The sequence below is a fragment of the Phyllostomus discolor genome, chromosome 5 (genome assembly GCF_004126475.2).
Source record: "Phyllostomus discolor isolate MPI-MPIP mPhyDis1 chromosome 5, mPhyDis1.pri.v3, whole genome shotgun sequence".
NCBI classification, from domain to species: Eukaryota; Metazoa; Chordata; class Mammalia; order Chiroptera; family Phyllostomidae; genus Phyllostomus; species Phyllostomus discolor.
Window position 1 is genome coordinate 174,433,772 of NC_040907.2, and position 25,407 is coordinate 174,459,178.

At 69.6% G+C, this 25,407-nt stretch overlaps 1 protein-coding gene across 1 annotated transcript in view; it reads left to right on the forward strand.

The window, feature by feature from the left end:
* The window catches only part of JAKMIP3 (Janus kinase and microtubule interacting protein 3), a 33,583-nt gene extending 15,232 nt beyond the window's left edge, over positions 1 to 18,351 (forward strand). The window contains exons 6-21 of the mRNA XM_036027536.1: positions 378 to 509; positions 1,700 to 1,735; positions 2,477 to 2,536; positions 4,181 to 4,309; positions 5,259 to 5,387; positions 7,488 to 7,571; positions 7,772 to 7,834; positions 8,603 to 8,701; positions 9,719 to 9,817; positions 9,912 to 9,965; positions 11,787 to 11,852; positions 12,627 to 12,695; positions 12,781 to 12,858; positions 15,270 to 15,473; positions 16,682 to 16,747; positions 18,055 to 18,351. Coding sequence (XP_035883429.1) covers positions 378 to 509; positions 1,700 to 1,735; positions 2,477 to 2,536; positions 4,181 to 4,309; positions 5,259 to 5,387; positions 7,488 to 7,571; positions 7,772 to 7,834; positions 8,603 to 8,701; positions 9,719 to 9,817; positions 9,912 to 9,965; positions 11,787 to 11,852; positions 12,627 to 12,695; positions 12,781 to 12,858; positions 15,270 to 15,473; positions 16,682 to 16,747; positions 18,055 to 18,351 — 1,665 coding nt within the window. The remainder of the gene's footprint in view (positions 1 to 377; positions 510 to 1,699; positions 1,736 to 2,476; positions 2,537 to 4,180; positions 4,310 to 5,258; positions 5,388 to 7,487; positions 7,572 to 7,771; positions 7,835 to 8,602; positions 8,702 to 9,718; positions 9,818 to 9,911; positions 9,966 to 11,786; positions 11,853 to 12,626; positions 12,696 to 12,780; positions 12,859 to 15,269; positions 15,474 to 16,681; positions 16,748 to 18,054) is intronic.
* Positions 18,352 to 25,407: the final 7,056 nt, after the last annotated feature.

The window sequence follows — 25,407 nt, forward strand, 5'->3', positions numbered from 1 at the left end:
GGCTTGGAATAGGGATCCGGGCGGGGGGCTCCCCTACGGCCGCCGCCACCGGGCGGAGTGGGGGATGAATAGCTGGTGTCTCGTGTGTCCCTTCTGGTCCTGAGGGCCCCGGAGGCCATGAGTGAGAGCGCGCAGTGTGGGGAGGCAGATGTGCCCCCACTCCCTGCCCTGCAGACCGCCCTGGCTGTCACACCCTGACTTGGGAGCAGCGGTGGGGCAGGACCTGGCGTGGGCGGCCGCAGGGTCCCCTGCCGCGGGCACCGGCCCAGAGCAGCCTCGGTTTCCCCGAGCTCTGCAGCCCGGCGGGAAGGCCCTGGCTCCCTACCACCCGCGGGGACGGCCCCGGGCCTCTCGGTGACGGCCTGGCCGGTTTCCAGAGACAGAGAGCCGGCATCATCAGGAGACCCAGCTCCTTGAACGACCTGGATCACAGCCAGGAGGAGAGAGAAGTCGACTTCCTGAAGCTGCAGATCGTGGAGCAGCAGAACCTCATAGACGAGCTTTCCAAGGTGAGTGGGGCCGGCCGGCGGGCGTCACCCGGCTCCGGGCCGCTCCCCTCCCTGTGCCCTTCTGCCCCCAGAGGCCGCACACCCTGAGCCCCGGCCCCGGGGTCTGCGGCCAAGGGGCCCCCCGGGAGGTGGGGTTGTTTGTCCTCCTGGGCCCTCCCCGGGTGCGTCTTGGGCCGCGTGGTCCCTGCACCGGAGGCGGCTCTGCCTGGAGCTCAGAGCTTCCCCTCCTCGTCACCCTGGACCAGGGGTCTCGGGAGCCACACCCCCACCAGTGTCAGGGTCGGGCTCCTGTGGCCACAGCCGGGGGCTGAAAACAGTAGTGACGCATCCCCCCAGTTCTGAGGCTAGAACCCCCACACCGAGGTGCTGGCAGGGCTGTGCTCCTGATTCGAGGAAGCTTCCGGGGGCCCTGGGCCGGGTAGTGGCTGTCTCTGCCTGTCTTCGTGGGGCCCTCTCTCTGGCCCCAGGGCAAGCACCCGTCCTGGTCCAGGATGGCCTTGTCCCGGGACCCCGAACTTAATCCACTTACAAATGGAAAGACCCTGACCCCCCAGCCCAGCTTTCTGGCTGTCCCTCATCAGACCCTCATCCAATCGCCCTGGTTCCGGCGCATTCTGCTGCTTGTTGGGACCCCAGCCAATGGCACGGCCAGGCCCTGCTGCCTCCGTAGTTCCGTGTCCTCGGGCAGCAGCGGGGACAGTGGTGTCCTCCTCTGGGGCCGGTGTGGCACGTGGCCGGAGGTGCTGTTCTGCTGGCTGGCGTCTCCTCCCAAGTGACAGGAAATGGGACAGAGAGGTGCCCCTGCCCCGACGGGCTGGGCGTTGGGACCGCCCCCAGGCACCCCCCCGCATCCCGAACCTGAGATCAGGGCTCTCGTCTCGCTCCGTGACTCGGCCCCGTGTCCTGGAGAGGGTCCCGTCCCACAGGGTGGGAGCGGGAGAGGAAAACACCCACGGAAACGCCCCGCCCCCCAGCTCTGAACGGCCAGCAGGTCCCTCCCTCCAGGGCCCTGGGCATCAGCTGCGGGCGGCAGGAAGGACGAGGGGACCGCCCTCCCCAGGGGGCCAGGGGGCGGAGCCACATGACTCTGTGGTTGGGATGTGGCAGAGGTCAGGGGGTGGGTGCAGGGCTCCGGGGTCCTGGGGGCAGGTCACACCCCGATTCTCCGGACCCCTGTCCTCTCTTCCCAGACCCTGGAGACGGCCGGCTACGTGAAGAGCGTGTTAGTAAGTACCACTGGCCCTGTCGGCCCTTGTCCCCATCACCCCTGCGCCCACGGCTCCTCCCGGGTCAGACAGAAGTGGCCGGGCCGGCACCTGGGTGGATTTGGTGGCCGCAGTGGCGCCTGCCCCAAGGCTCTGCCGTGGTGACTGAGGACACCTGCCGGTCAGTGGGCCGCATGTGCCCCAGCAGCCGGTGGCAGCACCCAGTGACGCTCATGTCCGAGTTGTTTAATCAAGCACTGGTCTGGGGGCGCCCCTCCTGGGGCCCTTCCCCCACCAGGGTGTCCCAGCCGGCGTGGACCGCAGTCTGGGCCTGGCTGCTTCCGTCACGGTCACGGGAAGGCAGCCCAGCTCCCCGGAGAGAAGCGGGTCCCAGGTCCCCACACACGTTCACGGGGCCACGCCCACCGGTGTCTGAGCAGACGTCTGCCCAGAGCACGCAGGGAGCCGGCCCGTCTGTCCGCTCGAGGCCCGTTTCCGCGCCTGCCGCGCAGGTCCCCGGACCCCTCGCTCGGCCCCCCGGCCAACCACCGCCTGGGCGGGGGGTAGGGGGACGCTGCTGAGTGTGGCGAGCCGGGCCACCCCCGAGCCAGCAGCGGAGCTCAGGTGCCGGGACGGCGGGGCAGTCCGCCGGTCAGAGCGGCCACTGTCCACTCAGCGGCCACAGAGGACGCCCACCTGCACATTTGGGGCGGACGGAGCTGCTCAATTACTCAGAACCGTCCCCTCCACTGGTTTCTGCAGGAGCGGGACAAGCTGCTGAGGCTTCGGAAGCAGAGGAAGAAGATGGCCAAGCTCCCCAAGGTGAGCTGGGGGGGCGCCCGGGGGGGCGAGGTGCACACTCCTCTCCCGGTTCTAAATCAGAGGACCCAGCCGGATTTCTTCTGAAGCCTTGTTTTGAGAGACTTTATTTACTTATTTATTTTTATTTATTTTTTTTAAAGGATTTTATTTATTTATTTTTAGAGAGGGAAGGGAGGGAGAGAGAGAGAGAGAGAGAAACATCAATGTGTGGTTGCTGGGGGTTATGGCCTACAACCCAGGCATGTACCCTGGCTGGGAATTGAACCTGGGACACTTTGGTTCCCAGCCCGCGCTCCATCCACTGAGCTATGCCAGCCAGGGTGAGACTTTATTTATGTATTTATTTTTGGAGAGGGGGAAGGGATGGAGAGAGGGAGGGGAGAAATGCCCAGCAGTGGGCTCTCGCAGGCGCCCCACCCGGGGACCAAACCCAAAACGCAGGCCTGTGTCCTGACCGGGAGTCCAACCCCAACCTCCGGTTTGTGGGGCAATGCCCGACCCACCCAGCCACACCTGTCAGGGGGGCCTCCCTGCTCTTGATTTCCCACGAGAAGGCAGGAACTCGGGACACTGGTGAGCAGGGGCAGGCTCTGTCCCCCCTGCTGCCCGGCCAGGCCCCGCAGCCCTGGGGACGGCCGCCTGCGGGCCGCAGCCCCTCCCTGGAGGACCTGGGGCTCTCTCTGCTGCCCAGTCCTTTTTGATAAACCCGTGATTTCCCTTGGAGGTGAGCTGGGAGAGCCTCTAAAACAGACTCCTGACCTGGTTTTTGCAAAGCGTGTTTTTGTTTGGTCTTGAGCGGTCCCCGGGGTGTGTCACACACGCTCGTGTGGGCCTTAGAAAGACCCACAGGTGGCACGGGGGGTGTGGGGTCATCTCAGGGTCCTTGGGCACGGGCAGTAGGCACTGGCAGTGTGGGTGGGCGTGGGGAGGAGGCCGGCTCTCCCCGCCTGGGCCTGCTCTCCGGGCGCCCTGGTGGGACAGGAGCCCTCAGCCAGGAGGGCAGGCTCCCAGCCGACGACAGGGCGTTGGGTGGTGAGCTGGCCGCCACGCACTCTAGCCTCCGTGGGCAGTGGGCCGTCCGTGAGCTGGAACTCCCAGGGCCTGGGGTGGGGGTGGGGAGAGCCGGGGTCACCGACATCACGGAGGAGCCGGGGGGTGGGGGGCGTCCCTCAGGTAGGGCCCTAACGTGCGCTGGGGGAGCACCAGCTGTTGCTCTTGGTTTTGCTTTACCCTGATTTGCGTCGGACGACACTTTGAAAACACAACAAAAACGAGTGGCTGCACAAGTGGCCCCTTGCCAAGTACAGGGCTGGCGCTCACCCACTGTGGGTCCCACGACGTGTCCCCTGCAGGGTGGCATCCGAGTGCCGCTCCTGGGGGACTCACAGAGCCGGTGCCCACCGCCCCGTGTGGTCCCCACGGTGATGGCGGACTGCCTTGCTGCAGACCCGGCCCCTCCCGCGCGCTCTCTCCCAGCTCACTGCCCCACGGCCGTGCTGAGCCGCGCCCACCTTGCCGCGAGGCTGGGGGCCGGGACAGGGCCTGGAGCGCGCAGGGGCTCCAGGCTGGGCAGCGGGGGGGCCGGTGGGGGCGGCCCGGAGGCCCCGGGGGCTGCTGGCACTAACGCGCGCCCCTCCCCCAAAGCCGGTCGTGGTGGAGACCTTCTTCGGGTACGACGAAGAGGCTTCTCTGGAGTCCGACGGCTCTTCCGTGTCCTATCAGACGGACAGGACGGACCAGACCCCGTGCACCCCCGAAGACGACCTGGAGGAGGTGACGGGGCAGGCGGGGGCGGGGGCAGCTCCCCGCAGAGGTGGCCGCGTCCCCCACAGTTGTGGTTCCGCGCCGTGAGAAACGTGCTCTGCGGCCGCCGCCCTGCCGCCACCCCTTCCTTCGGGCACACGCCCGGCCTGCCTCGCCCTATCCGGTGCCCCCTGCAGGGGGGAAGAGGGGCTGCCTGTGGGGGAGGCCCGGCCCCCCTGCCTGGGGTTGTCACCACCGCCAGGGGCGCGTGCTGGGGTGCGCCTGGGCAGCAGAGGCTTTGTCTCCGATGGAAACACGGCCAGCATGTCCCCCCCCCGCCCCCCGCAGCCCCTTGTTCTGGAAGGGCACCGCCCTCAAATCCAGGCAGTCACCTGAGTCTGTGCTGATGGGTCCTGCCCCCGTGGCCAAGGGACAAGGAGTGGCTGGTGGCCCAAGGCCCTGACCAGGCTGTGGAGGCCGTGGTGGGGCCGCCCCTGGTGGGTCCCCGTGGCCACGGAGCTGCTGAGCCACCTCAGGCATGGCAGTCACCTGCCGCCAGCGGGGCTCGGGGCGCAGGCTGGCGCTGGGAGGGTGGGGCCGGGCGAGGGCTCCCGGGCCCCGTGGCTCCGGACGTCGCCAGCCCGTGCGACCCTGGCTTGTCTTCCGGGCAGTGAATCTTTGGGGCCCAGCAGGGCCTCAGAAGCAGCCACTGTGGCAGTCCCCTCCCGCTCTAGGGCAGCAGGTGTCCCTGCAGCCAGGGGGAGGTGTTGGGGGTCCCAGTGCAGGAGGGGCCCGGAGTGTGGGGCAGGTGGGAGGGATTTGGCCATCTGGTGGGGCAGCTGCAGCCTGGCTCTCCTCCCTGCCTCCGGTGGGCGGGGCGGAGCCGCGCCGAGCCTGCTCGGGAGCGGGGGAGGGGTCCGGCCAGAACCGGGCCGCGGGCGGAGGCCGGCGCCAACACGGGCTCTGTGCGCCCCTGCAGGGCATGGCCAAGGAGGAGACGGAGCTGCGGTTCCGGCAGCTGACCATGGAGTACCAGGCCCTGCAGCGCGCGTACGCCCTGCTGCAGGAGCAGGTCGGAGGGACGCTGGACGCCGAGCGAGAAGTTAAGGTCTAACTGACTTCCACTCTGCTGCCCCCACCCCGAGAGACCCCGGTAGCTGGTGTGGCCCAGTGACACCCCCCCTGAGGCTGAGAGCCAGCGGCGGGGAAGCCGTGGGCCGGGCCGGGCCGGACCCCGGCGGAACCTGCCGGAACCTGCCGGAGCAGGTGTGCCAGTGAGCCTCCAGAGAGCTCGTTGTCCGGCGCCAGGCCGCCGAGGGGGCCGCCGAGGGGGCCGCGGGGCCTGCAGCACCTTGAAGGTGAAGTCACCTTGGTTGCAGACCCGGCGGCAGGGAGCCGGCACAGGGCCGGCTTTCGGGCGCAGGTGGTGCCGTTTGCCGAGATTGGCCATTCCCCCAGCACCCACCCAGCTCAGAAGCTGGGCCCACCTGCCTCCCCCCCTCGCTGGGCAGCCCCATCTCCTGGATGCATGGGGCCTGGGGTGCCCATGGCTGTGTCTCTCCTGGGAAAGGTCGGAACGCAGGGCTGACGGCGCCCCCTGCTGGCTGCCAGGGCCCCCTGCGAGGGCCCCACCGGAAGTCTCCTCCCACCCACCTGACTGCCTGTCCCCGGGCTGCCTGGGCTCCAAGGGGGGCAGCTGCAGGAACTGTGGTGGCTGGGCAGGGGGTAGGCCGCGTCCCCGTGGAGGGAAGGGCTCTCCCGAGCTTGCAGCCCTGGGGCCCGGGGTGGGGGGTGCAGCTCTGCCCCCCCAACCCCATTGTGGGAAGGGGCGGGGAGGCCATCTGCCTGTCATCCTGGGCCTCAGTGGCGGGCTGGGCGGAGCTGGCCCTCTGGGGCAGCGGGGGTACGGCCCCCTCTGGAGCTGCCCCCAGGGCCCTGGGCCCCACTCCTTCCTCCGGGGGTCATGCCCTGTGGCGGGTGTAGCTGGTTTCCTCCTCCGGTCTTTCTGGCATCCAGGGGGCGCCTGTTGTGGGACCCGACAGAACATGCCTCCAGCTGTGCCCCTGCCCCGGGGGCGGGGGCCGCCCCTCCTCTGGCCTGAGAGGAGAGAGGTGACCGAGGACAGGATGCTTTCTCGTGGCAGGGACTCGGAGTGTTTCCTCCGACACTGTTTGGGCCTGGTCCTGCCCCAGCGGCATCGGGGCGGCCGGGTGGTTGGGCCCAGCCCCCTCCAGGCAGCGGGAGAAGCGGGGGGGGGGGGGGGGGGGGAGCCTTGTCTGTGTGTCCTGTTGGGCCCTGGAGAAGCCTTTGCTCAGGCCACACGCGCATGGGTGGGCAGCACGGCCTCGAGGTCTTTGCCTGGGAGTGAAGTGTCCGGAGGGACGTTCCCGTGCAGGCCCTTTGTTGGAAGTCCCCCCCCCCACCTACTGCACCAATCAGGGACGCCTGGCAGTGGGGGAGTATAGGGCCGGGGCAGCCCTTCTGCTGGTGGTCCCTGGACCAGGAGGACCTGGGCTTAGACCGCCGCTCCCCTCCAACCTGCAGACGGGGGCGAGGCCTGACAGGCATCCGGTCTCCGCCCCTGGGCTCTCCCCAAAGGCTTCCCCTCCCTCCCTCCCTGCTGCCCTTAGAGGTGGGGGAGGCCGAGTCGGACACCCCCTGAGGGCCCTGTGCCCCGCTGGTCCCACGTGCTCTCATCCGTTTGTCCTGGAAGCTGTTCCGGGCCCGGGGGGCGGGGGGCGGGGGGCAGGAGGGCCCATCAGGGTGAAGCGCCCTGTGGTTTAGACCCCAGAGGGTGCTAACTCGCAGGAGGGGTCCAGGGCCCTGGAGGCCCAGGAGGCGCTTAGGGGGCTGGTTCCCCAAACAAGGGGCAGGCTCAGCAGAGTGGGGAGCCCAGGGCCGGCAGAGGGCGCCAGGGTGTAAGGGCGGGCACTGTCGGGGGCTGCTTTGCGAGCCCCAGCAGGCCCAGGCACTGGAGGCTGTTCCACCCCGAAAGGAGGGTCCTCGGCAGCCCCTCGGGTCGGAGTACAGGCCCTCCCACCATCCAGCTCCCTTCTGCTCGGCCCTGGGGCCTGCCTGCCCTTCCCTCGGGGCGCCTCGCAGAGCCGCCGACTGCCCGCTCTGTGCGGACGCACTGTCCTCGGGTCCCCGTCGTGTGGGCGTGTCCTGGCTCTTAGGGAACGCTGGACGTCTCCCCTCCCGCCCACAGACCCGCGAGCAGCTCCAGGCTGACGTGCAGAGGGCGCAGGCACGGATCGAGGACCTGGAGAGGGCGCTGGCCGAGCAGGGGCAGGTGGGCGTGTCCCTGGGGGGCCTGCGTGGGGGCCGACCAGCGTGGGGCTGCCCAGGGGGCCCAGGAACAGGGGTTGTCCGGAAGCTGGGTGTCGAGTCCCTCTGTCGAACCCTCTGTTCTGCAAGACCGTGATTTGAGTGTGGGATGTGCGGTCTGACCCCGCCGTGTGCTCTCCTCTCCCTTCCCGCCCCGCCCGCAAGGACATGAAGTGGATCGAGGAGAAGCAAGCCCTGTATCGGAGGAACCAAGAGCTTGTGGAAAAGGTGCGCCCGGCCCGTCCGCGCGTCGGGCGGCTCCCTGGGGGAAGCGCCGTTGCCCTGGGCACACAGAGGGGTATGGGTCACGGCGGCCCTACCCGCGGGCCTGCTGTGCTGCCCCAGCCTCCTGGGGCTGCTGGAGGAGGGGCTCACGGCACAGGGGCTGCGGGCCGTGGGCCGCGTGTCAGCCAGACGCTGCTGTGTCCTTCAGACCGGCCCCCGAAGCTCGGGACAGCCCTTCAGCCCCGTGGGTTCAGTCGGGGGGGGGGGGGGGGGGGGGGCCCACTGCGTTTCCCAGTCCTCGGGAGGCCCCTGAGGACGCGCCAGAGGCTGAGCTGCCGTGGGCACCTGGGGGGGGTGTGGCCGCAGGGCAGGTCCGCTGGTTGAACCGGACGTGCAGACTGTCCCTTAACCGGTGAAGGCGGCTCTGGAGGGCGGCCTGGCAGCCAGAGCACGCGACCCGGCTGACAGCACCCCCCAGCCCCGGACTGGCCTGGGGTCCGGGAGTGTGGCCCCGGCCAGGGTGAGGCAGGGGTCACGGGCACGCCTTACTTCCTCTCTCCTGGGAGGGACCCCTCTCCCCCGGCCCGTGCACCTGGCCCTGAAGCCTGAAGCCCCCCCACTCCCCCAAATTAGCCGAGGGGCAGGGCTCAGCCAGGCCCAGCAGGGTGGAGCCACCTGGGCCAGGCGCCCCAGCCGGCCCCTGTCCCCACAGAGAGAACCGGGGAGTCGACCTCACGTGACCCCGGCGTCCCCCCGCCTCTCATCTCCCAGATCAAGCAGATGGAGACGCAGGAGGCGCGGCTGAGGCATGAGGTCCAGGACGCGAAAGACCAGAACGAGCTGCTGGAGTTCCGGATCCTGGAGCTGGAGGTGCGCCTCCTGGGCGGGGGCGGGCGGGGGCCACCCTCGGAGCCCGGGGGAGGACGGCTGAGCCGGCCTCGGCTCGGCCCTGCTGACGCACGACCCCAGGAGGCCTGGCCAGGGCGGGGGGTGCATCTCTGCGTCCTCGGTGCCGTGCGGGGACCGGACGCTGCGGCCTGGCCCTCACCCTCCGCAGGGACCTTGGCCTCCGTTGGGGGAAGAGGGGGGTCAAGGCTACCCTCGTGGCCGCGCTCACCTGCCACCAGCCACTCCTCTCTGCGAGGGCGGCCGGGACACGCGGGCCACCTCTGAGGAGGGGAGACAGTGGCCCGGGCTGGTGTCCGCCTTGCTGGCCGCCCGCACAAGGTTCACGACCTCCCTTTGGGTCCTGGCCGCCTTCGGGACCCCTGGCGGCCAGGAGGTCATGACCCCACTGGCAGGATGACTCCGTCCTGTATGACACTGCTGCCTGTCTTCTCTGCGTCTCTCTGGGCCCCCGTTCCCACCGTCTTGTTTTCTGATGCCCCTGCACCCCTGAGGTGGGGGCTGGGTCCCCACTTGCCCACCGAGGAAGCAGGTTGAGTCCAGATGGAGCTGCCCCCAGGGTCCCCCATCCACCTCCCTGGGGTGGCAGGAAGGCTCTGCCACCACCTCCTGTGCGTGACCGTCCCCTCGGCCTCCGGGGCTCGTGCCTGTGTCCTGTTCGAGGACGTGGCCACACCTGCCACTGTCCCGGGGTCATGCTGTCCTCAGGCCTGTGGGGAACAGTGGGGAACAGGCCCGTGGGGGACCTTGGGGTCCCCGGTGGGTGAGCGAGGGTCCTGAGGCCCGTGGGAGCCTGGAACCCCACCCCCGGGGGCGAGTGCACATGGGCTGCCTTCTCAGACACGTCCTGCAAGGGTTCAGCCAGCGCCGCGGCCGGGGCCTCGTTTACACACGGGCCGTGTCGACCGTGTTTGGTGGTGGCGCCCCGTGTCCCCGGCCCGCCCCTAGCCCGGCCGGGGCCCAGCCTCGCTCTCTGTCTAGGAGCGGGAGAGGAAGTCACCCGCCATCAACTTCCACCACACCCCCTTCGAGGACGGCAAGAGCCCCCTGCAGGCGTACTGCGAGGCGGAAGGCATGACGGTAACCCCGCCCCGGCGGTGCCCTGCCCGTGCCCCCGCCCGCCCCCGCCCGGCTGGCGCTCACCTCCCGTGTGTCCCCGTGTCTTTGCCTCCAGGACATCCTGGTCGCAGAGCTGATGAAGAAGCTGGACATCTTGGGGGACAACGCCGTAAGTGTATGTCGCTCTCCTGGCTCGTGCATGCCCCTCACGCCGACCGCCCCGAGGCCCCAGCCCCTTGTGCTCCGGGCGGGCCCCGTGAGTCCCGCGGCGGCCCCGCCGCCAGCCGCCCTGCCCGGCCGCCCCTGCCCGTGGCCAGAGCTGCTGCCGGTGCGCGCCCTGCCTTCGGGAGAAGTTCTGTTCCATCTCGTGTCTCTCCTGGGCCCGTGGGGGTGGCGACCAGCACCCGAAAACGTGGGGGGGCTCGGGGTCTGCGCTCGGCTGGAGTGGGGGCCCACGCCCAGTCCCCCAGCAGAGACGCTCTGTCCACATGGTCTCAGTCCCTGGGGTCCATCTGTCGCTCTCCGGGCCCTTGCTGGGAGGGGCCGCAGCTCTGTGGGGAGGCCTGGATGCTGCAGGCCGGGGAGTCCCACTGCCCGTGTGTGAGAGGGCGGCAGGGCCCGTGAACAGTCCTCACGTCTCAGTGAGGGCAGATTTCCAGTTTCATTAGCAGATTCCCAGAACGGGTCCTAATTACTGAGGGGACAGAGGGAGTGTAGCCCCTCATGCCACCCTCCATCCTCTGTCCGTCAGTCTACCTTCCATCCATCATCCACCCCCCACCCACCTCCCGCCCAGCCCCCATCCGTCACCCTGCACCCATCCGTCACCCTGCACGTGTTGCGTCCCCTGCCCAGTGGGGGGATGGGCTGTGCTGGGCGGCAGCCCCGCCCCACACCCAGGACGTCTCCCCACAGTCACCGACACACACGAGGTCTGTAGCTCCCCGTCCCCGCCACTGCTCTCGAGGCCGAGCGAGGCCCACAGTCAGATGAGTGCACGGCCCACAGCGGGGGGGGGAGAACAGAAACAGTGCATGTGACTACACCCCCCCAAACCCAGGTGTTCACACGGCCAGGCTGGCCCCCTGAGCAAGGAGGAGTGTGGGGCTCCTGGCCCTGCTCCCAGCGCCACGCCCGAGTTGGGGATGCAGCGGCACAACCCCCGTGGACAGAGTTGCCTCTTTGCCCACAGCAGTTGGTCATCGGCCCCCACCCTGTGCGGACCGCGTGGGTATTGGGTGGCAAGAGACCCCCATGCTTAGGGTACTCCCACCGGGAGTGGTCCCATGGATGCCCAGCCCCTGCCCCGGCACTGACAGAGGTGGCAGCCGGGGTCTGAGCGGCCTCAACATGGAGTACCCGCGTCCCCCGAGGATGCTGATTGGCCCCAACGCCAGCCCACCCCGCCCAGAGGGGCCACCCAGGCAGGCTCCCTGGGATGAGACATGGCTAAAACGTGCAGAAAAGGGGCGGGAACCCGGGGGCGGGGGCGGTATTGGGCACGTTTGGCCTTCACTCCCCAGTTTGCACGTGGTGTTTCCATGGCTCAGGCTCCACGCTCTGCGAAGAGCAGACTCGGAACCCGGCGAGGGCATGGGCAGGGGCACATTGCCACCCGCCTGCCTGGTGCGCGGCCCGCTGGTCCCGCCTTGCCTTGGGGGCACTCGCTCAGACCACCGTGGGTGCTGCGGCAAGGGGACGGGCGGGGACACACGGGAGGCACCCCGAGTGACCAGGGTCAGGAGAGGAGGCCAGCGAAGAGCCTGGGGGGCTGTTCTAGCGTGGCACTCTCAGCTGCGGCCCCGGCCCCCCATCCTGCACCCGTCCAGTCAGGCCCCCTGACTGTGCACCCCCATTCCGCCCCCCACTGTGCACCCCCATTCCGCCCCCCACTGTGCACCCCCGTTCCGCCCCTCCACGCACCCCTCATGCACCCCTCATGCGCCCCGGGGGCCCGACTCTCTCGTGCATGCTCTGCTTTCGGACGCAGAACCTGACGAACGAAGAGCAAGTGGTCATCGTCCAAGCCAGGACCGTCTTGGCCTTGGCCGAGAAGGTACCGGGACCGGATGCTCCTGGGGGGGGGGGGGGGGCAGGTCTCGCCCTCCGGACTCGGCTCAGAGAACACACTGCCCCTGGGAGGAGGGAGGCGGGAGGCGGGCTGCGGGGGCGCTGACCCTGCCGGCCCCGGAGGCCTGGCACACGCAGGCGGTGGAACGCGCCTGTCCTGCATGTCTGCACGTGACGGAGGGAGCCCGCTCTGCCCTGGTTTCCCCCCAAAGGCCGGGGGGCGCGGTGGGCCTCCGAAACGGTCAGCGTTGTGTCTGACCTGCCGAGACCCTCCTCTGGGGGCCGCCCAGCTTGCCCGGGCTCCCCGCTCCTCAGCTCCCCTGCTACCCGTCCCCAGCACAGTCCCAGCCGGCCCAGTGCGCCCCCTGCTGGTTGCTGGCGCGCCCACCCGGGGGCCTCCAGCAGGAAGGGGTGTCCGGCGAGGGGGAGGCGCAGGGGCCAGGACGGGGAGAACCCCTCCTGCACCCCCTGGCCGAGCTCACGGGCACCAGCTCCCGCTGCACCCCCCCCCCCCCACTGATGACCCTCCTGTCCCCGGGGACGGGCTGAGGGCTGGGCCTGGACGTGGCCTGCATCCTCGTCACAGGGACGTGGTGGGGACCACCGTGCCAGCCCCCCATCTCCCGGCGAGAGCGGGGCCCTTCCTCTGCGGGGAGACCTGGGGGGCATACAGGGGCCTCGCTCCCCCCTGGACCGTTCCTGTGGGGCGGGCAGCGCGAGGGCCCCCAAGGGTCTCAGCCGCCTGTCCTGCTGCCTCCAGTGGCTCCAGCAGATCGAGGAGGCGGAGGCGGCCCTGCAGCGGAAGATGGCCGACCTGGAGAGCGAGAAGGTGGGTGGGCGTCCCGGCGGGCAGCCCGCCCCCGGCCGCAGCGGGCCGGCCCCGCGGCCCCGACACAGGTCCTCTCGTGTTGCAGGAGCTGTTCAGCAAGCAGAAGGGCTACCTGGATGAGGAGCTGGACTTCCGGAAGCAGGCGCTGGACCAGGCCCACAAGGTGAGGGCCACGTGGCTGGGGCACCCCTGCAGGAACGGGGGGCTGGAAGTGGGGAGAGCGGGTCCCATACCTGCGGGGCCGGGCCGCAGACCCCCGCCCTCGGAGGGCCTGGGCCCGTGGGACCCTTTCGGGGTCGCGGCCTGCCTCTGTCCCTCCGGCGCCCCCCGCCCGGCGATCGCCCGGCTGTGCTGGCCGCCTGTCAGCAGACACTCTGCCCCGAGCACACGGGCGTGGGCACAGGGTCCCGGGGACGCTGGGAGTGAGTCGCTGAGGCGGGGTCCTGGGCTGCGTGAGTGGGAACAGTGCGGGGTCGGCAGCACTGCCTCACCGGGGGCACCCCCCCCCCACTGCCAGACGAGCTCACCCGCCTGGCCCTGCGGAGCAGCGCCCCCTCGGGGAGCCCCCAGACTTCTGCGGGAGTGCAGCCCGCCCCGCCTCCGGCAGGCGGTCACCCCGTCCACCGCTGTCACCTTCGTCCCCCGCCCCCTGCAGTCAGCACCTGCCGAGTTCTGGTTCAGGAAACGCTGTCCCCACCCCCGGCCCCGGCCGGGCGGCCCGAGGTCTGGCGGGAAGCGGGTGTGGGGTCCGGGACTGAGCGTCCGGACCCCGGGAGACCTGAGGCCAGCAGCCCGGCCCCTCCGGGTGCACGGAGGTGTCGGTTCCCCTGCCTGGGCTGATGGGGGAGGAGGAGAGCGTCCCACAGGTGGCCCCGGCCCGAGCTTGTGTGCGCAGGGAGGCGGTGGGCACCCCCCCAGGTTCCCGTGGCGCGGACTCGAAGCCCACGCTCAGCGGCGTCTCTGTCAGAGCGCGGCATCTCCCAGATGCAGTGTGCCTGCGTCCTGAGAAGGGGCCGTCCCGGGGCGCGGGCTGCGGTGGCAGCCGGGGACGGCGCCTCCTGTGGCTGTCAGGAGCAGTGCCGTGGAAGCGAGGGCCGAAGTAGGGCGCCCGTTTTTTTCCCCATTTCTTAGAATGTCAGCTCAGCCTAAAGGGCTTTTCTTGATCGTTTTGCCTAAAGGTAAACATTCGTTTTTGAAGGTGTTACATTTTTTAAAGATTGTATTTATTTTTAAAGAGGGGAAGGGAAAGAAACATCAGTGTGTGGTTGCCTCTCGTGCCCCCCTGGCCCGCAACCCAGGCCTGTGCCCTGACTGGGAATCGAACTGGCAACCCTTTGGTTCGCAGGCCAGTGCTCAGTCCACTGAACCACACTGGCCAGGGCTGAAGGTGTTGCATTTTTGATGGGAAGATGGGTTTCTGTAGTTTGAGAATTTGGTTTTTTCAAAGGTTGTGCCCATGACACTTTCCCAGAGGAAAACCTCTGAAGGTCCCCCAGGTCAAACGGCTCAACTCTTTCGCGCTGGTAACAGGGCGCGCATCTGGGGGCTGAGGTACGGCGGGGACCAGTTTGTGTTGACCTGTGTTGCTTTCTCAGTTACGACAGGGTTTTGGGGAAGCAGCTGAGGGGTGAGGCCCACGCCCACTCTGGTCTCTCCTTGTCGCCGTGTCCCCTCCGTGGCCCACCCGGCTCACACAGCTCAGCCTGTCCCCTCCCTTGGCCTCACGCATCAGCCCTGACCTAGGGCCCGGCTGCCACTCAGCCGGGCCAGCCTCTCTGTTCTTCCTGGTCTTTTACTGGGGGGGCTCTGGGGGGCTCAGGGGGGCTCCAGGCCCTCCCCCGAGATCCAGGGGAGGTGACTACAGTGGCCCCCCAATAGTCGCTCTTGTCCTGGGTCCACGGGGAAGCCGTCCCCCCGCAGAGGCCCCTGCGCAGAGCTGGCCCAGGGCTCCAGATTGCTGGGTGGCGCTGTGGCTGGAGGGGGGGCAAGCTGGTGGACCTGGGCGACCCCGAGGCCCAGTCCTGCCCCCTGGAGGAGGAGGATGCGACCCCTTGGGGACGGGTGTGCTCCAGGCCTGCTCCCCAGTCCAGAGCGGCGCTCAGCGGCGCCCCCACCTGGTGTGGGAGGAGCCGGAGTGAACCTTTGTGGGGACCCAGTCCACTCCCCCCCGGTGGCAGGGAGGACGACAGGGGCCGGGCCTGGGCTGGGGACAGGCGGGCGTCGAGCACGTGCCCTCCCGTCCCTCCTGACACACGCCCCGGAGCGCTGCCCGCCTCCTTCCCCTCTGGGGCTCCCAGAGCCGGCCTGGAGGTCTGTGAGCCAAGGGAGGGGCCTTCCCTCCGCTGCTCTCCCCTCGGGGACCCCGCAGGCTGCGCCACCCGCCCCCCGGGCTCGCGTGTCTGCTGACTGCGCTTTCCCAACGGTGCACGTCGTGTGGCGGACCCGGTGTCCGTGCTCGACTGCCACGGCGGCCAGTGTGGGGGCAAGGAGCGCCCTCCGCACGGGGGCTCGGGGACGTGACCCCAAGGCGCCCGGCCCCCAGCTGCAGAGGCTGACCTCTGCCCTCCCGCCCAGCACATCCTGGAGCTGGAGGCCATGCTGTTTGACGCGCTGCAGCAGGAGGCGGGGGCCAAGGTGGCCGAGCTGCTGTCGGAGGACGAGCGGGAGAAGCTCAGGGTGGCCGTGGAGCAGTGGAAGCGCCAGGTCATGAGCGAGCTGCGCGAGCGGGACGCCCAGATCCTGCGGGAGCGCATGGAGCTGCTGCAGCTGGCACAGCAGGTGCGGGGGGGGGAGGGGAGAGCATGGAGCTGCTGCAGCTGGCACAGCAGGTGTGGGAGGGGGGTTAGAGGATGGATGGGAGCGCATGGAGCTGCTGCAGCTGGCACAGCAGGTGCAGGGGGGAGGGGAGAGCATGGAGCTGCTGCAGCTGGCACAGCAGGTGCAGGGGGGGGGAGCGGATGGATGGGAGTGCATGGAGCCTCTGCAGCTGGCACAGCAGGTACAGGTTGGGGCCAGGGGGGTAGTACCAGGAACAGGCTATCTAGTAGCCGCACCCCAGTGACCATAGCCTTCCATGGCCACGCCCTTGGGTGAACCCTTTTGCCAGGCTGTCTGCTCTTCCAGACCAGCCTCCTGGGCCACACTGTCCTGGGCTCTCGGTGCACGTCCCCTCTCCTGGCACCCCTGACCGCCGGGTGAGGGTATGGTGAGGGTGCCACCTGGCGAGCAGCAGCTGCTGGGTTGGGGAGCAGCCGCTGGTCCCCTCCAGCGGGTCCCTTTCTAACGGGGCGGGCATGAGGGGTGCTGGCCCAGCAGAGGACCCAACCTGAAAGACACCCCTGCCTTCCCCCGTGTGTCCCCGAGTGGTCTGGGAGGACCACGGAAGTGGACCCTGCTCCAAACGCCCCAACACAGTGGCTGTCAGGGACTGATGTCTGAGCAGAGGGCTCCCAGCTGCCTGGACCCTCAGCCCGGATCCAGGGCGGTCAGTGTGAGGGCTGTCACCTGTGTCCCCACGCCCGCCAGGCAGGCTGTGGTCAGAGCATGGCCGCCCCAGGGCCCAGGGTGGGCCCCCCAGGCGCTGCAGGCACAGGCAGACCGGCATCGGGTGGGCCCCGCCCACCGGGGGCTTCAGTCCGTGACTCCCGCCCCGTTCCCCGGGGCGTCGGGCTCTCCGCTGGTGGTCCAGCGCGGCCGGAGGTGGGAGGGGAGCGCGGCCTCGAGGGGATGGCTGTCCCCCGGGGGGTCAGGGCCAGCAGACCCACCGGTCCCAGAGCCGCACGGGGGATGGGCTGAGGCTCCGGGCCTCACGGCGCTGACCAGATCCGCAGACCGGCCCTGGTCAGCACGACCGCCAGGGCCCACGACCAGGGCAGCGGCCGCCCCACAGCCATGTGTGCGCCCAGCCCCTGCGCGACGCCTGGGGAGGCTTCTCCCCCGGAGGGGCGCTCAGTTCCTGAAGCCTGTCCCCCCCCTTGGCCTTGCAGAGGATCAAAGAGCTGGAAGAGAGGATAGAAGCTCAGAAGAGACAAATCAAGGAGCTGGAGGAGAAGGTACCGTGAGCGCGGCTGTCGGGCTGCTCTGGCGCTGGGGCGCCCCAGACCGGGGAGAGCCGGTTGGTCACCAGTGCGTTGTCCTCGAGTGCAGGCTGGGTCGGAGGTCGCGCCCCAGGGCGTGGCAGCTCTGGGCCAGGAGCCCAGGTCTGGGGCCTGGGGCGCCCCTTCTGCCATGGCCTGCCCCCCAGACCTTGGGCTCCACGTCTCCAGAGGCCTCGGTTCCTGCAGTGGTAGTGGGGGCGGCGGGGGCGGGGGGTGGGGCGCCAGACCAGCGACCCAGGACCCCTGAGAGCGCGAGGGAGCATTCGGTTTTCCCAAGCCCCCCAAGCACGCTGGACAGAAACCCGTTTCTGCAGCACGGATGCCCCCCAAGGACGGACCGTCCGTCCACTGTGGGACTCCTAGTCCTGGTCCCTAGCCAGTTGCTTCCAGGGTCAGGAAACGCTGCTGGTTGGGTGGTTGGCTGGGGGCCGCGCCGCTGGGGGCTCGGGGAGGGCTGTCCAGCCCTTCTCCTGACCCCCAGCCTGGGAGCCATGGGTCACAGGCGCTCGGTCCACGCGGGGTGATAGTGTGACCTGGTGCTCCCCGGGCCGGACCGCACGGGGCAGGCCTGGGAGGACCCTGACTCCTCCTGGGGGGTTTGCCTGGTGTAGGGCAGTTTCCCCCCCGAAATGCAGGGGCAGTTCAGTGCTCTCTAGTGACCACGAGTGATGGGATCTTGTGGTCAGCCCTGCCGGGGGCGGGGTCTCATGGGCAGCATGCGTCCTGGCGGAGGGCCAGCAGGGCTCTGTGCTCGCAGGATGGAGGGTCCCCTCCCCCCGGCCCACCTCTCCTGCCAACAGCCCCTGCTTCCACCGAGTGGTGGTCACGGCAACGGCAAACCCGCCGTGCCCAAGACGGCCCCTGGGGCGGCACAGGGTGCAGCTCCCAGCCCGGCGTCCGGCAGACGAGGGTGTACGCTTCGGGTGTTCGCGGGACAAGTGTTCGTGGGACGCCGGGGCGGGGACACTGGGCTGGGGGCTCCAACCTCGCGGCGGGGGAGAGCTGCGCCCCTTTGCTCCTTAAAGAGCATCTGTCAGGATCAAACGCTGGAACCTTCATTCTGTTCTGTTAATCCAGCCGAAGTAGCTCTGGGCTTCCAGGTGGTGGGTTTGAGGCCCGACATTCTCTGTCCGAGTTGCTCTGGGCCCTCCCCCCGGCCCCGTGTGCCTGCTGCTCCGAGTGCGAGGCGTACCTGGGGCGTTGCTGGCGCTCTGTCACTTGCTGTGGGGCTCCCAGGGGTGCGGGGCGCCCGGCTCCCGCAGGGCCCCTCAGTGTTGTCAGCCCACGGCCACTGGCGGCTCCGGTGGCCGTCCATGCGGCCGGTCCACCACACAGAGGAGGCAGCGGGGCCCCTGGGAGGCGAGGGCACCGGCCAAGGCTTGCTCGTGCTGCGGACCCACCGGCTGGCCCTGACGGTCCCCCAGCCCTGCCCCCGGCCCGGGAGGGGTCCCCGGGAGTGTCTGTGTGGCAGCAGCCCCGTCACTCAGACGCAGGGTCCCCACGGCCCTGGAGGCCCAGGCCTTAAACCACCGGACGCCAGCCCCCGGCATGGCCCCTGAGCCCCAGGCGCCCCCTGTTCTCGTTCTGTGCTGTCTGTGACCCCCCTCTTTCTTGCCACAAGCACTACAAACTCTCTTTTCTCTCTCTTCCCTCTGTGTCTCCTCCCTCCCCTCCCTTTTCAGTTTCTATTTTTGTTCTTGTTTTTCTCCTTAGCTTTCATTCTCTGGTCGTAGCTCGCCTGGGTGCCCTGGCGTGGTGAGTACTCTCAGCTGCCGTTCCGGGGTGAGCGTCCGCCCCGCCCCCGCCCCCGCCCCCGCCCAGCAGCCCAGGACCCTCAGCTGCCCCGGGGCCAGGACTCAGGGGGGCCGGCGTCGTCAGGGGGCAACCGGGCGCTTGCCTTCCTTGCGGGGGCAGGAGGGCAGGACCCGGCGCCACCGCAGTGGGGGGCTGTGTGCCCCGAATGCCCCTCGACACTGGCGGAGCACAGTCTCGTGGTCCGTGTCCTCTCCCCGTGCTGTCCGGCACAAGCTTGGGGCAGCAGGAGGTGCCACGGGAGGGGCCAGCTTCCCGGCCGGCCGCGCTGGCTCTCAGACCCGGGCCCCTCCTGGAAGCTGACCCCGCCTCCTCCTGAAACCACACGGGTCCTTGTCTCTGTCCTTCCAGCCCCCAGCGGAGCCGGACCCCGTGCCTCCCGCTGGACCGGAGGGCAGCGGCAGCCCGGGCAGCAGAGCGAGACGGCCCGGGTCATCCCCGAAGACATGGAAGGACCTGGCCCGTGCGGACCCTCCAGCCGGGGGGGAGGCAGGGGCTGGGCTGGAGCCGCCGGCTGTTGCCTCGACGGGTCTGGCGGCTCGTCTCCGGACTGGGCTGCTCTGGAAGAGGCCCGGTCTTGGCTGCTGGACGCCAGGGTCCGTCCTTGGGGCACGGCCCCCCGACCCCGGTTCCAGGGATGCACAAGGGCCCTGCCTCTCGGGAGCAGGGGCCGCGTCCCCGGGCCTGCACGCCCAGCCTGCCTGGCTCCGGGGGTGGCTGTCGCCCGCACGGCCTTGGAGGAAGATCCTCAGGAAAACGCTGCTGCCCCAGGAAGTGGCAGAATGGGGGCCGTGGCCGCCGTGGTGACCTGCTTCAGGGGAATCAGAGGGGTCCCCAGACGTCGAGAGGAGGGTCCCCCTGGGCCACCCTGGGCGGCGAAGGTGACGCTGTGACCCGCTCACCGGGGTCCCCGGCCCCTACTGATGCACACGCCACAGTGACCCCCCGTCCCTGTCTGTGACGCCGTCACCATGGGCACAGACGGGAGCGTGGCTGCCACCGCACGCCTTCGCCGCGGCCGGGCGCCTGGCGGCACAGAGCGCAGTGACAGGGATGGGAGGCAGGAGGACACGGGGACGGCCCCCTGCCGGGGAGCCTGCCCTTCTCCGACTCCCGGGAGGCACCTTGGCTGCCCAGCCCAGACCCCGCCGAGGGTCCATCACGTCCACCCGGAGCCTGCAGGCCGCGGGGAGCCGAGTGTGGCTGAAGCCGCCCTGTCTGGACTCTGCCCTTCACACTCGAGGGCGGCCCGGGCGAGGGGCAGCCGTGCACCTGGGAGGGCGAGGAGAGCCGGACACGAGGTGGCGAGCAGGTGAGGCCCCGCCCACACGGCCGTGGGGACGGCACTTCCGCCCTTGGGGTTGGGGCCCCCTCACCCCCCTCTGCCCAGGGGCGGGGCGCTGCCCCCCCTCCCCCCATCCGGCTCACCCAGGGGTGTCCGCTGGATGTGGGTCCTTTGCCGGGGCACCGCTCCTGCCCTGTGGGTGGGTGGGGCCGGGCGGGGGTGGGGCGCCTCACCCCGGGGGCCTCCTCATTCCCATTTACTCCCGTTTGTTTCGAAAACGTTCGGCCGCAGTTCCCCAGACAGCTACACGGGGAGGCTGTTGCAGCCCCTCCTCCGACGTCCTGGGGGCCGACGGTGCACGTTTGTGGGGGTTATTGGAGGGGGCGGGGGGCTGGGACACAGGAAGCAGGGGTGGCGTTTGGGGCAGAGAACGAAGATCTCAGCCACCCGGACCCCCGCCCCCCCGCACACCCCGTGAGGGGCCCGGCTTCCCCGTGTCACACGTGGTCTCGGGTCCCCAGCGAGGCCGCTGGCCGGCTCCACACAGGCTGGGCGGGGGCCCCCCCACCCACGCAGGCACCAGGGCCCGTGCCCGGACTCTGTTCCCTGACCCGTCTGCGCGGGTCCGGTGGGCGAGTCCGCGGCTCAGTGAGGCTCTGCCATCCTCCAAGCGCCTGCTGGGCCGGGGGCCACGTCGACCCTCTGGCTGCCGGCCGCCCCTCGCCCCTCCTCCGTCCGCCCTGGTGCGGTGGGCCGGGCCGGGCCGGGGTGTTGGTTTTCAGCGAGCTCTGGCCCTTGGCCGCCCGCCCCCGGCGCAGCTCGGTGAGGGGGGAGGTTTGGCTGCTGGCGGCCGCCCGTCCTCACCAGGACGGCACCGGGCGCTCGTCTGTCCGCGGGGCGCCCCTGGGGTGCTACCGCTGACTCAGGAATTGGGGGGGTGCCAAACCCCAACACCCCACAGCACGTGCCCCACCTCTGCTGCGAGAGAAACCCTCGGGGCGTGGGGTGTCTGTGACCCCAGGGGGTGTGCCTGGGGGCCCCGCCCTGCTCCGCCCCCGGGGAGCTCCAGGCCCACCCTCCTTGTTACGAGGCCTCCCTGGCTGTCCCTGGCTGCCCCAGGCGTTGGGGGAAGGCTGAGGCCACTGGTGCACACGGCGTCATGTCCGGGGCCCCCAGCCGCCCCTCTGGGGCCGCACGACCTCCGGGGAGGGGCTGTCAGCCTCTGCGGGGGGGGGGGGGGGGGGTGCGGGCCTGGCCCACGGTGCGTCTCCAGAGCCTCCCTGCCGTGCATGGGGCCCCACAAGGGCCTGGGAGGGGGTCTCATGCCAAAGTAAAGCGTCTGTCTTCACTTTTTTCCAGAGAAAACCGCATGTGGACGAAGCCAGTCTCAGTGGGAGCGCCCTCCCCGCCGAGGGCTCGGGGCCACGGCCCAGGGGCGGCTCCGGCACGCGGCTGCGGGTGCGGGTGCAGCGTGACATCGGCACCTCTGTGGGCCTCACTGCGGGACCGTCTGAGGCTGTTGCTCTCGGAGCTGAAGAAGTTGCAGGGGGCGCCTGTGTGTGCGTGTGCACACGTGTGTGCATGGTGCGTGTGTGCGTGGTGCGTGTGCACACACATGCTCAACCAGAGGACTGTGCATGGGGAGGAGCTCTCCGGGGCGTCCATAGAAGCCAGCACACGGGGCAGCCAGCGTGCAGCCAGGTGGGGGCGGGCCTCCAGCCCCGAATGAGAGGGAAGGCTCCGCGTCCCTGAGGGCCGGCGGGCGCGGCCTGTGCCGTCTGGAGGGGGGAGGGCCCCTTCGCGTCTGTGTCGGGAGAGAGGTTGCACTCCGGTGCGACTGCAGGGGCGCCCGGAGCAGGCTGGGGTCCCTCGGCCGAGGCCGGAGACACTCGCAGGGTCAGATAGACGTGCCCCTCCCGGGGGGCCGCAGGGGCCCGCTGGGCGGTGCTGCGCTGGCTGCTGGACCTGCCTGGCCGCCAGGAGGCCGCGCTGACTCACTCACAGGGACGAGCCCTGGGCGGGGCGTGGCTCCTCCGGCCGCAGAGAGCAGCGCGGGGGTTGGCTTCTCACGTGCGGTCTCGTCCCGCTGACTGCACCGTCCTGGCTCACTGCTGCGCTCGGGCGGAATGGCGGCGGCGGCGGTGGTCGTGCATGGGTGAGAGGCCCCACGGAGGCACGGACGAGCTGACCGGAGTGTGAGGGTTGTGGGGCCCAGGTAGCCAGGCATGTGCTCACCTGCGCGGAGCGGCCGTCGTGCGGGCGGCCGTGCAGGATGCCTCTGAGTCCTTGGGTCGTCACGGCTCTGCGTGCTGTCCGGAGCACTCCACACGCCAGCCCACCGCCCCGGACACTCCTAGTCACAGCTCGTCGCTCGGAAAGGGCACCGGACACGGAGAGAGAGGCGTGGAAGTGCGCTCCGACGCGTGTGAAGGGGTGTGTGTGCGTGCGCGTGTGAAAGGTGTGTGCATCTGGGAAACAGGACGGCTCGGTGGATGTTTGAAGGACGCTCCCAGCACCGGCCGTCCACACCCCTGCCGCCACCCGGGAAGCACAGGCCGATGTCCCTCGTCCTGGTTAGACGTTGTGGTTCTCGGTCCCCTGTCAGAGGCACCGGGTCCACCTGACCCTAAAACCCAGCATTTCGGGACTGGGCTTCGGGCAGAAAAGCCAAACACGACCGTCTGTCGCAGCTACCTGCCTGCCGAGGGAACGCCTGAGAGTGCAGGACCTTGAGACACGCAGCGCTCCCCAAGCCCTCGAGCGCACCTTGGGCTCCAGCCCGGGGGCTCCTCCGCAGGGGGTCTGCGTGGGGACGCTTCACGCGGCAGCGGACCAGGAGGAGGGGCCCGAGGGGCTGCCCCAAACGCCATCGGCGTAACCGGCGCCGGCACATCCGCAGCTGTCCCGTGCCACAGTGTGTGCGAGCCCCCGAGCAGAGCCCCGTGTCCCTTGCTGGCACAGACAGGTGTGCACCCGGTGTCCGCGGTCCAGGGTGCCGGCTGCTGAGAGACCAGCACTTCCGGAAAGTGCTCTGCCCGCGCGGAGCCCCGAGCCTTCCGGCCACCCGCGTGCCTTACACGGCCGGCGCAGGCGCACACCGCCCCGGCATCAGGGGGCAGGGGTGTGGGGCTGGGTTTGGGGCGCCATCATGTCAGCCTGCGCTGGCCAGCGCCCGTCACCGTCACCAGAGCCTGAGGGTGGGCTGTGTGTTTTGACACGGTGACGAACTCACGTCTAGGCTCAGGGAATCCGGTTGTAAGATACGTGTATCGAGTCCCATATTTGTTTACTGCGCATTTTTTAAAAGCTTTATTGTAAATTTATGCAAAAACCGAAGCAGGACTTTCTGGCGGCGACACGCCGGCCGGTGTCAGCGCTCCCTGGAAAACGCTGCGACGTGCCGGACGCGGGGTGTGCTTCACTCGGACCGGCGCTCACTGGGCCGGGGCAGGCTCGTCCGGCGATCGCCACAGCATTTTACACGTATTTTTGTACTGTGATTCCTACGATACGTATATATATATATATATATATATATATGTACACACCAGAGAATTTTTACTCATTTGTAAGTTATTGTACAGTTTTAATAAAAATTGTTACAAACCTTAGAACAGCAGCGTTGTCCTCACAAGGCATGAAAGCCGGGCTGTGCAGGCCACCTCTGTGTCCGGGTCCACACGGGACGGTCCTGCCTCTTCCCACTCTGGGAGGGGAGCGGGGGCCTGCTGCCCACGGGGGCGGGGCAGCGGGTGTCTCCCGGCCGCCTCACCGCAGCCACGGACAGCCACCGGAGGGTGTCGAAGGAGAGCCAGGAGAGGGCGCTCAGGTGGTCCGGAGCGGCGGAGGACTCCGCAGGGAGCAGCAGACGGGGCGTGGGACCCTCGCCCCCAGGTGGGTGAAGGAGGCTTTGGGGAGGGGGGAGGGGCGGCTGTGGTTTAGCCCTGCACAGTGCCCATGCCCCTCAGGCCGCTAGGTCGAGGGCGCCGGGGCCTGCGGTGACGAGCTGTCGCACTAACAGGACGCAAGGGCGGGCGGCAGAGTCTTCTCCTTCGAGACCCAGCTGCAGGGCCCCCTGGGCTACAGCACAGACCCGTGGCTCTGGGTGAGCTGGGAGCGCCTGTCTTGCCTGCTCCCTCCCCAGCCTTGAACTTGGTGGCTTGGAGAGCGGCCAGGAGCAGTTCTCAGGGTGCATGCACGCTTTCCCACTCTCCCCCAGGAAACTTGGAAATGTCTGGAGTCAGAGCCCCCCAGCCTGTGGTGGGGCCCCCCACCCCCCACAACGGGGGCCTGGACACGCTGCAGCAGGTTCTGTACACTGTGGGTTCCCCTGTGTCTTGCCCCCCAGTGGCTCCCACTGGAGGTGGGACCCCTCGTGCAGGGGAGCAGATGGTTCTGGCTGGGACAGGGCACGCCCTGGGGCCACGTCAGCCTGTGGCACCCGGAGCCACTGGGTTAGGGGTGGGACGGGGGGAGGCGGGGGGGCGCTAGGCCCAGGTCCACTGGGCCCACAGGCAGTGCCAGGACCTGCCCCCCGCCCCCCCAGCAGCCACAGCAGCTCTTCGAGGGTGGCCCTAGCAGCCCAGGCTGGCGGCCCAGGGCAGGTAGTGGCCGCAGGGCAGAGGCTGTGGGGGCGGGGCCAGTGCGAGGGGATGTGGGTCCCTGACTCCCAAGTTGCCACACACCCATATCTGGAGGCCACCTGGCGTGGGGGCGGCGCGTGGGCCAGGAGCGCATCCTCGCCCCACCTCCTCCAGCACCACGGAGGGGACGCGGGGGCCGGAGGCGGGGCCTCTCTCCACCCGGCAGGTCCGGGGCTTCTGCGATTCGCCTTCCGCTCCCCCAGCCCACCCCAGCTCCGTCCGGGGTCTTGGCCTCTGGGGCCGGGGTTCTGGGGGCTGCCCGTCCTGGGCTCTGGGTCCCCTGTTTGTGCCTCTCTCCATCTCCGTGTCTCTTCCTTTTCCGCGTGTGTCTCTCCAATGCGTCCCCTCCCTCCGGTCCCCAAGCTTAGGGCACCCGATAGGGAGCAGCCTCGCCGGGAGGCGCCTGCGCGGCCCTATCCCGGGGTCAGTGCGCAGCCCAGCGCTCCGACCCCCCCCCCCCCGCCCCGGGTTGTCCTAGAAGGAGCTCGGCTTGGGCCGCAGAGCCCTTCCCGGGCAGAGTCGGGCCCCCGGAGGGGGCGCCTGGACCTGAACGTGAGACGGGGTTCCACCCCCGTGGCCTCGGGAGCCTCAGGTCACGGGGTGGGCGGCGGGGCCTTGGCTGGTCTGGCGAGACCCTGACCCACCTCTCCTACCCCCCCCGGGGGGGGGCGAGGTTCACACGGGCGGGCGGCGGCACAGGGTCCGCACGCAGGGCTTCCGGCCCCGGCAGGGCCCAGTGCTGGGTCCTGGGGCCGGGAGTTGACGGGCTGGACAGGGGCGACTGAGCTTGGCCGCCGCGAAACTTGAATGCAAATGAGCAGCAGCCGCGGGCAGGGGGCGGGGCCTGCCGGGGGCGGGGCGTGCTAGGGGGCGTG